The sequence below is a fragment of the Pleurodeles waltl genome, chromosome 8 (genome assembly GCF_031143425.1).
Source record: "Pleurodeles waltl isolate 20211129_DDA chromosome 8, aPleWal1.hap1.20221129, whole genome shotgun sequence".
Taxonomy (NCBI): Eukaryota; Metazoa; Chordata; class Amphibia; order Caudata; family Salamandridae; genus Pleurodeles; species Pleurodeles waltl.
The window spans coordinates 177,458,155-177,473,628 of record NC_090447.1 but is presented as its reverse complement, the minus strand read 5'-3'; the positions used below and the strand labels follow the sequence as shown (position 1 = coordinate 177,473,628).

At 42.7% G+C, this 15,474-nt stretch overlaps 1 protein-coding gene across 4 annotated transcripts in view; it reads right to left on the bottom strand.

Moving 5' to 3' along the window:
* The window catches only part of FAT3 (FAT atypical cadherin 3), a 651,131-nt gene that overhangs the window by 41,521 nt on the left and 594,136 nt on the right, over positions 1–15,474 (bottom strand). For all 4 annotated transcript variants that reach the window (XM_069204015.1, XM_069204017.1, XM_069204016.1 and 1 more), the window contains 2 exons: positions 4,020–4,173; positions 2,471–3,126 (listed from right to left, as the gene is read on the bottom strand). In XM_069204015.1, coding sequence (XP_069060116.1) covers positions 2,471–3,126; positions 4,020–4,173 — 810 coding nt within the window. The remainder of the gene's footprint in view (positions 1–2,470; positions 3,127–4,019; positions 4,174–15,474) is intronic.

The following is a 15,474-nucleotide window of genomic DNA, read 5'->3' as shown; positions in this document are numbered from 1 at the left end:
GGTATGCATATGCCATCATCTGCTGCAATATTAGGGTCGTTTTTGCTGTCCGTTATTGTACCAATGGTTTTCAAATGGCTGGGAGAAAAGCAGAAACAGTGATGCTGACGGGTGATGGAACGGATGCCAGGATTTAAGGCTTATGTCACCACTGAACTCTGTGACAGTGCTCATAACCACACGCAGAAACCAAGGTTTCTTGCCAGATAGCCAAGGTTTCTTGCCAGATAACCATATTTTGTTAATTCTCGGAGGGACCAAAGTATCATCTCTTTTCCTTAAAAAATAATAAGGTTTTTCCATTCATGACTTTCTCAGTTATAATACAGAAGTGATCATTTTATCTGCTCACAATTGGTCTACAATGTCGTGGAATGCTAGTCTGCATCTTGGGGAAACTGTGAAGGATTCTAAAAGCAGCCGTCCTTCTAAAGAAGTCCTATTGTGCTCACATAGAACCATGGGCCAAATGTATCAAAAAACTAAATTGCATTTCTTAAATAGCTAATTTTAAGAAATCGCTATTTAAGATATGCAAAATGGTATATATGAATTTTGCGATTCGGTAATAGCGATTTCTTAAAATTCACAAATGCTATTACCGAATCGCAAATAGAGAATCCGACCCCATTCGCACCTATGTGCCTGTTGTGAATGTTTTTACATTTCCCAAATTGAGAATTCCAGTTAGGAATTTGCAAGCTAGGAAATGCAAATCCCAGGGTGCTGGGGCCTAAGGCCCCCTCTGCTGTACCCAAAAATATTTTTACGGACATGTGAAGTACACACATGCCTTAGGGGCATGTGTGCGCTACATGTCAATTTTAAAAATGTATTTATAATGCATTTTTAAAATTTGCACATGGTTACCACTAAACTTTAGTTTGTGGTAATTGCATTTCCTAAATGCCCAATTCGCATTTAGGAAATGCTTGATACGTGTGCTTTGGTAATCGCACATAGGAATTCTCTATTTTAAGGAAGCGCTAAAATAGCGATTCCTGAAAATTGCATTGCGAATGCCTTTCATACATTGTGAAAGGCAATTTTGCATTTGCAAACGGCCGAAATTTGCAATTTGCACTGTTTGCGAATGCTAAAAAGCTTGATACATCTGGCCCCATATCTTGCTCTCATGATGCAATAGCTTGCCCCCAAGAGACCATATTTTGTTCACACTGGACAATATCTTGCTGATGTAGGACCACATCTTGCTCTCACAGTGCCATAGCCTGCTCACATGAGATCATATCCTGCTCACATAAGACAATATCTTGCTCACAAGGTATCCTATCTTGCTGACAGAGAATCATATCTTGCTTACACTGGGTGCACTCACCGCAGAGGCAGGCTGAATGCCCAGCACATAAGTTACTATGCCTTTCTTAGCTGTAAAACCTTCAATTGCTAAACTTCAGGGTGCCACACAATGACATCTATTGAGACAAAACTGATGAAAGTAAAGCAGGTGGTAAGGGCTGCCTCTTTGCATACTTCACAGTTCTGGAACAACATCCCTATCAAAATTAAAGAGACGAAACACAAACTAGCATTACATTTATTTAAAACATGGCTGTTCTGCAGTAGATGGCAATAGTATGCTGGGCCCCAACTTCTCCTAGAGTGCATATCATCAATAAACTATTATAGTGGCATTCTAGATTTATCTATGCAAAAACATTTCATGCTCACTTGAAATAATGTGTTTCTGTGTGTAGGATTAATTTAGCAGCCATGGCAAGTGATGACGGTCCTTTATGTCCCAAAAATGTAGAAGTAAAAATATCTCACCCTTGCAAAACCCTTGAGACTTGTCAAGAAGTCACACAATGCAGGGCAACAAATAAAGTTGCTGTGCTGCATTGCATGATGCACCACTGTTCTGCTCTCTCACTATGCTGGCACACTTTAGGTAGCCATGTGCCAACACAGACACACTACTGCCATAGTGCAAGGGTGTCAGCATTGCCTGAAGCATATTTTTTCTAAAAGAAGGGGTCCCGTTCCAGAACAAAACCTATGCTTTAAGATTTTTCTCACTGTGTGTGTGCTGTACAATCCAGCACACATGCAAAGTGGGAACAAAGTGAGAAGAAATGAAAATGTTTCTCCTCGTTGCAGTTGTCTGGAGGAGGCAAGGGAGTTTGGTGCAAATCCTTTTGTACAATTGTTTTTAACAAGAGATTTGTAGGTTCCAGTGGAACGCACATGCATTACTCGTAGAACGTCCCCTTGATGTAGAGTAACGCAAGACAGCACATTGTGTTACGCTACATCAAACATGACTTTACTTAGGGTCACTATCCAAATAAATCGGGATTTGAGTTGGATGGTAAATTCCACCTGAACATTTTGTGTCGCATTTGTGTTAGAAAAGTAATGCAAATCTTACGCAAAGCATTTTAAAATCTGGGCCACTGTCTTGTTCATGTTGGTTCAATAGTACAATGAATATTGTAGCCATACTTACATTCTTTCCCAGCATCCCAGGTGTTCTTTCTAAGGGAGTCACAGTCGGAGCGACATGGAGAGACAGCTGGCAAATTAGGAGCTACACTGCAGACTACAACACCACGCCTCGCAGTCAATATCCGGGGAGACTCCGGGTGAAATGTGGTCATTTCCTGATGCTCCACGCCTAGCCCATCAACCATCTTATCCAGGTTACTTCTAGAGTCACTTTGGAAGCAAGGCGTGTAGGCCATTGGTCTCACGGGCACCTGCGGGGGGCCAACTTCTTGGTAGATGTTCCGACTATCACTGCTGTTCCTTAAATTCTTGAACTGAATTCCATTGGTTTTGTTTAGCAGGGCTGCCGTGGCTGGATCCTGAACAAGAGTGATGTTGTTGCGGGAGTAATTTTTCCTAAATACTTTTTTGCGGAAGACTATGAACAGGATGATCAAGATGAAGATGACAAACAGGACTACTGCAATTCCTATCAGCTCTTCCTTTCCCACATACGAATGTCCAGCTTGAATATTAGGCACCACCACAGGGCGCAGGCCGCAGTGCTGCCCCACATATCCAGCGGTGCAGTTACACAAAAATGAACCAAAAATGTTGACACATGTTCCTCCATTTTCACACTCTTCCCTCTCGCATTCGTTGATGTCCTCCTCACACCTGCAGGGGATAAAAGGTATGGTTAGATGTAAAACTTAAACAAGTAATATAACTGGAAAAAAAGATTTTATAGGACAGTGCTACAAGAAATGTAGTATGATAGAAAAAGTTAGGATCAGTCTGCATTCTTTTTATTCTTAATTTAACTTTACTGTAGACATTTTCTGTGAAATTTAATTCCTAGTGCTCAAGGATGGAAAGTTATGTGCCACTGCTGCTTATGGTCCTTCATCAACAAAACAATTAACTATTGTATGCCCTTGTCCTCGCCTGTTACCAAAGGTCCAAAAAGCTGCCTAAACACTAAAAGGAAAAAGTTGGCCCCATTCCAAATTATGATTCAAGGCTTCTTGTGGTATGCTGTTTTGTGGCACGCTGTTTTGTGGCACGCTGTTTTGTGGCACACTGTTTAGTGGCACGCTGTTTTGTGGCACGCTGTTTTGGAAGTGGCTAGTGCACTGTCAGGGGCTGTAACATTCTGTGGAACTGGATTTTAAGGTACCTTTACAGGGTCGCTCGGAATTTTCCACTAATGGACGTTTAGTGGAAATGTGTGGAAAATGGTACATTTTAATGCACATCAGTGAACCTGCCAAACCTCCGGAAGTGGGAGGGGAAAGTGTGTGTGTCTGTCTGTATTTCCTCCAGCCTGTTTTTCTTTATTCATACTTCATTGAAAGTACAGACCTAGACCCAGCAACTGCTTTGCTGGTCTGATTAATCTGTTATAGAAGGAATTTAATGAAAAACAAAACTTGAATTTGTCAGAAAAAAAAGATCACTCATTGGCACAAAAAGTAATCGAGGCCTGACCTTTAGGGACATGATTTGTGGCATTTGTCTATTGCCAGAACGGCCAAGCTAGGGTTGCTCCCTGCTACAATGTATCTTACGTTATCCCACGCAGTCCACTTCTGCAGTTGCAGACAAATGCATTGCCGATGGGATCACAGGAGCCTCCGTTGCGGCATGGGTTTGGAAAGCAGGCAGTAATCTCAGATTCACAGTTCTTGCCTAGGAACTGAGACGGGCAGCTGCACTGATAACCTGCATAGAGAGGAAAAGAGACATTTACTGAAAGGCTTCGCTAGATTTGTTCGTGGAAGAAATCAGTACCACAATCACGTTTCTTTGATCGCGATAGTTTACTTGTAATACTTTAAACAATTGATTGGCAGATTAATACTTCATACTTCTCGTGTGTGCTGTTAATTTAGTCCTGCTTTACCATTGCTAAGGCTACTAGGATTAGGATAGGGAGGACTAAATTATGCAGCAAGGTTATTTAAATTATGCGACATAAACGCACATTATGAGGCACATTCTCTGTCAGTACTATTTCCATTCGTTAGAATTAGAAACACAATATTTGTGAATTCTTCAAATTATTTGCCAAATGTGATAAATTCATAATTATGTGGTAAACAGGGCAGCCACATAATTGCATAAATTGATGGCCCTCACCCTTACTCATCGTTATGACTTTGCAGCACTGTCATCAGAATACGTTTGTTACATTTCATACTGTGCATACCTTAGCCTAAAGAGCAATGTAGCATTTTATAGGGTTTCCCACTTTAAGGACACAGAATGACTGTCATTCGGCTAATCCTATGCTTAAATATTCTGCTAGAAAATCAGATGTTTCAGGTGGCAGATTTTGAGTGTTAGTGGTGTTCTCTGTACAAAAAAAGAGAGGTCCACTTAATAACTTTGAACTACCCACAATTCTCTAATGGTGTTCTGTAAAGGCACTGTCTCGAACATAAGATGCTGTCACAACCATTTGTGGGATTTGGTATGGATTTGTTGTGTTAAATAAAGGTATGGGAGCCCCGGATGTATGCTAGATTTGTGAAATAAGCACTATGTAAGTGAATGTCATTTAGATTTTGATTCTTTTGTGGCAATCCCAAAAATCGCATATGGTCAACAATTTTAGGAACAAGGATAAGGTGATTTGTTCAGGATAACATGCTTTTTAAGTTCGAGCGCACAAGTGCTCCGTCCCTGTTGTAATCTCTCTTTGGGCTTTTAACCACGCCCATATCACGCCTGTCACTTTCATTGGTTCGTGGGCTTGCCTTTTAAAATACGCTTGATTTAATTAGTGAAAGGCATGCATACGTCATGCCTTTCCAGAGTTTAGCCCTCCTCGAGAGCACTGGCCAACTAATGAAAAAATACCAGGATCCATGTTTTCAGCCTGGTTTCTGCACTAACTTATCTTTTTATTTTTCACGCAGCGCGATTGCACTGGGTTTTACATAGCGCGATCGCACTTGTTTTTTTTTTTTATTTCAGCGCAATCACTCTAGGTTTTACATAGCGCGATCGCGTTCATTTTTTTTCTTTCAATTTATGTGGCAAGAAAAGTCCGGTTAGGAGTTTACAACGCTAATAGCTCTAACTCGAGCAAATGCGAGACCCGTTGCATTGCAAATGCTTGTTTATTATGTTCCAACCCACACATAAGAACGTAAACCTCTAGAAATTAAGAAAGGTGGCCAAAAGAAATGGGGGGCAATTTTCAAAAAGTTCACACAATGCAGCACAACAAGTGAAACTGCTGTGCTCTGTGAAAGCAGAACTGCACCATATCTTCAAAGAAACAAGGGTACCTGCATTAAGGTCAGGATAGTTTTTGTGCAAGAAGGGGTATCTTCCTGCACAGAAACTATCATTTGAGGCTATTTCCTTTCCATTTTGAATGTTTGCTGCAGAATGAGAAAATAACAAGGAGAAATAAAGATATTTCACCAATTTATGTCAGTGTCAGGCAGGTGCATTATTTTGGTGTAAACACATGTTTACAAGTCTTTGTAAATATGGGTTTGTGTCAAAATCCATGGGTGGATGCATGGGAATGCCCATGCACCACCCATGGAACACCTACCTGGCGCAAAGTAGTGCCAGGCAGTACAATGTGCTGTGTTGCATTACCTTTTTAAACAAAGCACCGCAAATAATCATTTGCATTGCTTTGTAAATACCACATAGGATTTTGCACTGAATGTGTATCAAACAAAGTGACGCAAACCTTGCGCACAATCTTTGAAAATCTGGCCCTAAGACTCTTTTTTTTCATTCGTCTTCTTTTCTTATTTCTTTGACACCCTGGACATAAAATAATGCATTGACCCGCAGCTTTGAGGTTACAAACATCCCTGTAATCGTATAGCACAGTAATTGTTAATGAGATCAATTGAAAGGTAATTATTCCTTGTTCATGTATGGGGCTTTTTTGAAAACATGGCCTGTAAATATAACTGGTGGGAATTATCAAATGATAGTGCTGCACGCAGAGGTCATTAGTTATAACCCGTTAACTATATTAGCAATTAAGAGTAGTACAAATCTCGAGAAACACAAGATAGATCCATTATTTTATTTATTTTTTTAATTGGGAAACAATCTGATCTGCCTCAGTTTCCAAGAAGAGAGGAATTATGCAGAAGCATCAGTCAGGAGGATTTACTGGGGCACAGGAGGAAAAGCCGCTGGCAGGACTGTGGTCGTAGCCAGCATCATCAGCTGTATCATCAGCTGCAACAGGACTATCACTGAGGGAAACAGTACATTTTGCAATCACAGCACAGATGAGTTACTCACTTGGCAGGGCAGCAAGCACGTGCATTTTAAGTCTCTGGAGAGACACCGTCTAGCTCGAGCCGTTCAGCCACACTTTGGACACTCTCTCCTCATCACTCCATACATGCACAATACTGCAAATGCGGCTAAGCCAAGGTTGTGTGAGAATACAGAGGCCATAACATCAGGACAAACCGCTTTATTACAGATATATATAATGAGGACATAGAACTTGGCAATAGGATGCACAAAACATGGCTGAAGAGAGATGTACGCAATAGGGACAGAGCAATATTGAGAATAAATAAATACAGTTGGTAGAGTTTAATGTTGTTTATTAAATTCATTTTGGAATTACATTGAGATACTTTAATATATATTTCCACTTTCTGCTACAGTTTCCCTAGCTCGACGCACCACAAATGATACATTTGTTTTCATGTAGAAATACGCCCAAGTGGATATCAAAGACATACAATGAGAGACGTTTTAAAACATGGGCAAAGTGGGCTCTGAGCACAGGGCCCCAGCCTTTCAGGGGGGGCCCTGACTGAGCCAGCTCTTTTCTCCACACAGTCCTGCCCTGGTGAGCTTGAATAATTCCTAAACGGATACTATTTCCTATTACAGACATTTTGCAGAGAAATGTGTTTGTTTAATGCAAGATCCATAAAAAAGTTTATTTTAGATTCCAGTAGGACCTCACATGAGAAAAAGGAGGGTGTCACAGAAATTATCTGCAGTAATATCAGTGAGCTGCTGCTGTATTACAATACTGAAAACACACACCACCATCTATGGATATTAGAGGTAAATACATTTGGAATTTGGAGGTGTGTGCATGTGCACTGTCAGTGACCTGGCCAAAGAGGGCATGAGAGAGCTGAAACTAGACAAAAATTCAAAACTGTTCGGAAAAGAGTTTGGCCCCTAAAATCCTTACGATGTCCCTGCATAAAATGGTGTGATTGTGCAAGCGACTGATGTGGGTGAGACGTTATTAGAAAGGTTTGGCAACTGAGAGTAGAATATTCCAACAAACTATTCATTTTCTAGGAGCCTCTTGGGCGAACATTTAGCGCCCCACCTCCCAGCCTTACTTTTATGGCCGTTCTTGTAAATGTAAATAATTTGCTGTAGATGTTACTCCAACTTCCATGCACAACCACAGTTGCCAAGATCTTGTGTTGAAAGAAGGAGGGGAAGCTGGCCCTTTAAAATATATATATATTACATTGAGCTACAGAGTGAGGTATGGAGAAATCTGGAATGTGCTGAGATCCTATCCAAATAAAGAATATTACTCTATTCTGGAATCTAACATAGGTGACAGATTATTTCCCTCTCTTTCAGTTGCTTTCAATGGAGGCCTGCGCATTTTCAATGGTTAACAAGAAGAAACAATGAAAAAAGTGAATTACTGACTATATCTGATTTTGTTTTGAGATGGGGTACCTAATGCCTACCCCAATATTAGCGCTGGGAGAGGCACTCTGAAGAAACATGAAACACATATAAATCTGCACGCTGGAGAAATTTTGGTTGTGGAATGGATTTGCCACTTTTTTACAAAATTTTCTTGCTGGGCAGATTTTGTAGGATTTCTCGCAATTTTATAGCATTTTAGGGACTTTAGAGACTCTAAAATCCATGTGAAATTGTGAACCACCACAAACAAAAATGAAACAATATGAACAGCAAACCTTTCACCTTCTACGTTTAGCAAACTGAAAAAACATCCTCCATGCCGCCTAATCACCCATGCCACCTAGCCACCATCAAAGCCATATGAAACTTAAGGCGCTTTTGTGCTACTGAAACTAGTGTCTATGATGTGCCATTTCTGGGAAGAAATTCTATTGGAGATTCAACAAAGAAGAGTGAAAATGCTGGCTATTAGACAATGGGTGCATCAAGATGTGTTCGTAGTTGTGGTAATCACTGAACAAAAACAACACAACAAAAAAGATAATTCCTCAAAGACTCTGCAAAACTCTCCATGCCCTAGTTTTACTTCATTGTTGTAAAATGTTGAATAAACTTTTTCCTACAGCGCAAATGACTGTAATTGCCAAAACAACAAGCCTTGCACGTTAAGTAGGAAGAACATTGAATCAAGCACACACGCATTGTTGCTCCATCAGTTACCTAATGTATGAAGATAAGGAGGCTTGTCCCATAGTTTCCCATCGTTATTCGTATTTTCTTGTCATTCTTCACAAGGTACAGTTATTTAAAAAATAACGTATTAAATCATCAAACAAAAAGGAAATGTAAACCCTCTGGACTGTGAAAATGGAGGCGCCTATTTGAACAGTTTTGCATATTAAATATTAATTATCAGCATAACAGTACATCAAAATCTAACAACTTACCCAGCGAAGAAATAGTTGCAGATGTTTATAAGAACGAACACATGGGGGGTCATTCTGACCCCGGCGTTCATGGACCGCCGGGGCCAGGGTTGGCGGGAGCACCGCCAACAGGCTGGCGGTGCCCCGCAGGGCATTCTGACCGCGGCGCTTTGGCCGCGGTCAGAAGAGAAAAACCGGCGGTCTCCCGCCGGTTTTCCGCTGCCCATAAGAATCCTCCATGGCGGCGCAGCTCGCTGCGCCGCCATGGGGATTCTGACACCCCATGGCGGTATGGGGTGTCGTGGGGCCCCTGGGGGCCCCTGCAGTGCCCATGCCAATGGCATGGGCACTGCAGGGGCCCCCGTAAGAGGGCCCCACTTTGTATTTCAGTGTCTGCTTTGCAGACACTGAAATACGCGACGGGTGCAACAGCACCCGTCGCACCTTCCCACTCCGCCGGCTCCATTCAGAGCCGGCGTCCTCGTGGGAAGGTTGATTTCCACTGGGCTGGCGGGCGGCCTTTTGGCGGTCGCCCACCAGCCCAGTGGAAATCCCAGAATCACCGCAGCGGTCTGACGACCGCGGTGCGGTGTTCTGGCGGGGGTACTTTGGCGGGCGGCCTCCGCCGCCCGCCAAGGTAAGAATCAGGCCCATGGTGTTTATCTTAACAAAAATGTATCATCTGTTAATTTCACAAGTTTAAAAAAAAGTTTTTGTTTTAATATTATGTTTAACGAATGTCTAGTCTACTGAAAAAAATGTTAGCATTATTTCACTGGTTTAAAATTCATGTTCATTTCTGGAATAGTATTTTTTTTTATTATTCTATATATTGATAAAAAAGCATCTTCAAAGACAGTAAGTGTTTTATTTTTTACCTCTCGATTTGCCAATGCTTTTTGCCTGTACTGTGTGGTATACATGATGAAACACAATAAAATGTGGCAATTTCACTGCGTTACCTTTGGTCTAGAAGGCTTGTTGCCCCCTGTAATTTTAACACTAAGGGCCTGATTTAGATGTAGGCGGATGGCCTGTTGGTCACCATGGGGAAGGAGTAAATGACTTTGTCCCCACAACGGAGGGACTGCCCGCCTAACTTATAAATGACCACCAAGCAGGTGGTCACTTGTAAAAGCACTGGCAGGAACCGCCATCATGGTGGTTCCTGCCAATGCATTGTACTCTGTGCCACAGGGCTGCGTCACTAGGACACAGCTCAGTAGCACAGAGTATTTGTTTTTCTTCACAAAAAGAAAGTCCTGAAACGGGATTTTCTTTTTTTGAAGGAAAAACATAATGTTCCCCTCACAATCTGAACTCACACATGGAAGTAGTTTAAAAAGCAATTCGATTGTTTAAAAAATATTAGTGTTTAACGGTGCAAATTAAACCCCCTTCTTTTCAGCAAAACAGAATATATGGGTTCTCAGACAAAAATAAAGAAAGATAATTGGCAGTGACATAACTGTTTGCACCAGAAACACCTATGACCTGTAAAGCCAAGTGGCTCATCATCAACACTGCAGACCCTAACAGCAAAGCTGATGATCTGTCCAGTTTATAGCATACCATTTGCCTTATTGATGCACACAAGCAGAACTCCGCATCACCAGCCCTGAGATCCCCTATTAGCTCTGTGATTTGGCATTTTGAAGGGCCGATAGCCCTTTCCTTACCCCTTCCATCACACCTGCAGCAAAGTAGATTTGTGGCAAATGGAAATATTTCAATGAGTGGCATTAGGCAATAACTGGTTAACACACTGTCGTTGTCCACAGTGCACATCCACCAGTACAAAGAAGCATCCCCTACTGTTCACATACTGTGTGGACACTGCTAATACCCTGAGTAACACAGTCACAAAGGAGCATAAAGTGGCACTTTCTCGCATTAGAGCCCCGATGCCTGCACTAGGTAAAGCTGATTGTAGGAGCCTGAAAGTACAAGAAATGTGGGCAGAACCTTGTATCTCACTGGACAGTATTTTTTTATCAGTGGTTTGAATTACATTTATAATTTCACAAAACCTACTGTAATATCACCTAAAACGTATCCCCTTAAACTTAGTCCTCCTGGAAGCTGTTAACTCAATCAGCACTTAACCTTCAATTGACCTTGCAAAGTGCATTCATGGTGTAACAGAATCCCTGACCTTCAGTTAGCCAGAAAACGTTTTACAATGTTTATGAAATTACTACACCATGTGGAAGCTCTCTTTGGCGCTCATCTGTATGTGTGACTTGAGCAGTACACTTACCTGTGATCTACTGGAGTTATGCTACTTGCCTTCTGGGCTCTGTCAGATTCATTTTTATCACTATTGGCTGCTTGGCATTCAGCTGCTGCAAACCACCATCCAGGCTAATCTGGTGATTTGATCCCCTTCTCTGGCCTCTGTGGACTATCGCCATTTCCGAGGTATAATATTTGAGTTTAAATGGTCACAGCTTTGTTGCAGCTGGTGTGCATGGTACTAGAATACTTATTCCACAAAAAATGAGTTTACCCAGGAACCGTATTTTGAAGATCATTTAATTCTTTGAATGTAGATATTTATATCCTTACTGAACAGGAAACCATGAAACTACTGAAATTTAAGAAAACTAGTGTGCTGGTTTAAAAGCCACTAAGTCACGTTAAAACACATTGGCGCAACCCAGCACTACACAGTCCTTTCCTTAAGCGAGTCCTACAGACGTGATTGTTCTCTGATCTGTCTCTCTATCCTGTATGCTATGTGATTGTGAGCTTTCTCAGATGATCATAAAGTCTTCTTTCAAACACCCCCTGCATTGCATGAGAAAGCTTGCTCTAAATCCGTACACCAAAGAGGTCGTCACAGGCCTAGTATTGCAGTTACTGCGTGGTGGTGTAAATGTGGTGTGTTTGTAGTCACAATGTCACTTAATGCAATATAGCAGTAGGGAAGCTGCACCACATAGAACAGTAACAACCGAACACCAAAGGAATTTTACCACCACCACCAGTCTTTATTTTTTTACTCTTCTGACTGTGGTGTAGTCTGCTCTTGTTTAGGATATTTGTGACCTTAATTTTCTTTCTTTTTTATCTTCATACTTGCATTCAAATCAGGTGTAAACCTTGTAAAGTCAGTAGTGAGTAAATCATAGGATTGACACAATTAAAAAGTTAACATTACAAAAGAGGTCCAGCTAAAAAACGACCACAGGATGGCTAGGAAAAAGGATTTTCCTGTTAGAAAAATCCTCACCCACGAGGGTTACCCCTTGGTGGCATGCTTCATCATTGGGTTTTTTCCCATTCCGCTACGGAGCGGGCGTGCTATGACCTTCAGGATACGTGGGAGCACTGATGTAGTCTTGTCAATGTGAATCACAGGAGGGATAGGAGTGGTGGGGTCTTGGGTGAGTTAAAAATGCCTGTCTCCTAGTAATTCCAGTGATTTAATAGATCTCTTTGAGGCAGTATGATTGAAAAGGGGCTGCGGAAGTGGGGGATGAAATGTACCTGACTTCCTAGTCTACATGTTTCGGAGCCTTACCCCTAGGCTCCTCTTCAGGACCAAGGTGGACTCCCTGGTGCCACTTCTTGTTTGACTACCTCTGATGAAAGCATAAATAATACATGCTCTGTGATATGGGCAATTCACCTTACTAATGTGGTGTCATAAGATGATACCTATCGTTCATGGTGCCCGTCATTGATACCTGTGGAAATACAAGAGAGGCATAGTTATCATAGCCCCCATTTGTAATGGGCCGCTATATATGTTGTTTGTGGGTGTGGTGCCACCTATTTGCAAACTGCACTCCACTTGTGGGAAACAGCACTCATGAATATCAGGACTGAGAGACTAAAGTACTCTCACAATCAACAGTACAAGACATACTACATTTAAAACTTTTAAACATGTAAACACGTGAAACACACCAAACAGCACACACGAGGTGCATGCATAACCTACTCAGTAGTATTTGGATTCTCATATGATAGCTCCTCCAGGAGGGGGTGCACTTGTAGTCACACTCTAAAGACTTGGCAAAGTTTTAGAATCAATTAACCTTACTGTATCTGTAGAGCCATGTAAACAATGTTCAAAAGGCACTTACTTCCTCAAAATGACACTCCTGCTCTGTACCTAATGCTCACCTCCCCAGGGTCTGAAACTTGAATGCTCACATGGGAGCCGAGTTTAAATGTGCATCAGCTCTTGCATCTTGGCATGCTAAAGAATTTTAATTCACTTTTAGAAAGTTGGCATTTTTTTGTCCTAACCAATTGGTTCCTGCAGCCTGATCCTGGGTCACATGACTAGGTGTAATTTGTCAGTTGGCCTTTGTGTATTATTTCTAGACCGCCCCATAAGAGAGAATCTCGGTGTTGGCAGATTGGGCCATCTCTGGTAGGATGAAGAGGCAGAGCTCTCACCCCTCACACTAGCACTTCAATGGGGCTGCCTCAGCACACACAAAGGACTTCACACTAGCCTATTGTGCCTGTTGCCAGGCTGGCGCCAGGGCAGGGATGCAGGAAATACCAGACACTGCTGTATGGAGAGTCCTCCAGATGTTTCTCTCACTTCAAAGGGGGCACCAGGTATAGAAAGGGGACCCTCAGACCTACTCTTCAGTACACTCCTGGCCCTGTGGATATTACAGAAGAAAGACACCCTGGTGCCTTACTGCCTGAGGCCTGCACTGCTTGCTGAGAAAATACTGGCTTGCACCCTTAATCCCAGGCTGAAGTGACTCCAAGGGCCAGCCGACTGACCTCCTGATAGAGCTCTAGGGCCATAACAAGCTCCAGAGTCCTCCCTGCAACTGCCCAACTGACCTGCTGCCTGGACCTGCCTGAGTCTTGCTGACCTCTGCTGGAGTGAATTCTTGATCCCCAAGAGGTGCCCCTCAAGTCAAGGACCCTTGGTGTGACAAGGAGAAATCCTGAAGTTTTGGACTCTTTGTGACTGCAAATGGGCCTGTTTGCAAAAAGATCTTTCCGCCCATGCAGTGCAGGGACCCGCGACTCACCGTACCGCCAGCCTTTTCCTGGCAGTTCAAACCGCCAGGAAAAGGCTGGCGGTAGGGGGACTCGTAATGCCACTGGCATGGGCAGTGCAGGGGCCCCCTGACAGGGCCCTGTGCAGCTTTTCACTGTCTGCACAGCAGACAGTGAAAAGCGCGACGGGTGCAACTGCACCCGTCGCACTGCCGCAACACCGCCGGCTCCATTTGGAGCCAGCTCCTGTGTTGCGGCCGAGATCCCCGCTGGGCCGGCGGGCGGGGATCTCCAAATGGCTGCGGCGGGGGGGTGGCTGCATTGGCGGCCGCCCGGCGGTCCGATCTTGGCCCACCATTTTATCAATGGACCTCCACCATATGCCCAACTGCACCACACATGCATCCCCAGCTTAATATTCCTGACTATCACTTAAAGTCAAACTCTTCATACCACCCAGATGAACCCACTCTTCCAATACAGGCTTAAACCTGTCCTTTGTTTTCAAATTCAGATCAGGGGGCACCGACTTTCTCCACGTGGGGGTCATCAAATAAGGAACAATCGCTTCTAACATGCTCTCTAATCATCCAAAAACGTGGCCACTTATGGATGTACAGGCAAACCCACTCATTCAACACAGGCTTATAAGCTGTCCTTTGCTTTCACTTTCAGGTCAGAGGCTAAAGGATGTCTCCACTGGGGTGAACATCCAGGGAACCAACACTTTCCTCAGAGTAGATTTTCTACTGACGCTCTGAAAACTGAAACATTCCTGAAAATTCTGCCATCACAGAAGGATTGCAGAAAAATGCACACAGCTTGTGGTTATGTGTTGCGAACTAGCATTGGATGAGTTAATCAATAGTGGTATATATGGTTTGTCCTTTTTTGAAAACATGGGTTGTGTGATGCTGATAGTGAATTAGATTGGGCTCAGCGCTCACAATGCCTACCAATACATGACAATATTACTGGCATAGCTATATCTTTGCTGATCTGACGCACAGGCGACTGACAAGACATGTCCATGCTCTGAATGCTTGGTGAACGTATCCTTACTCTAGTCCAAAGTACGAACACATTCAGATGCCAGTACTTACAATGACAGAGATGTGCCAGTGGTAGAACATGTTGATGCTATTGTTAGGGTAATTGAATAAGCTTTGGATGTGAACATCCCCTGTTCATATTGCTGTTTTCCCAATTCTTTTATATGCGTTTTTGAAAGAAGTCTGATTATTTTCTAGACAATGTCCTTCGTTTCTTTACAAATGACATTTCTGCCTCAATGTTTTTAATATCTTCCTTTTTCAGCACTCCGTGCCATCCAGTACAATCAACACTGTGCCCCATGATCATTAGCATCAGATATATCCTGGTCAAAAAAGGTTTTAAATGTTCACAAAATGTAGACGGCATT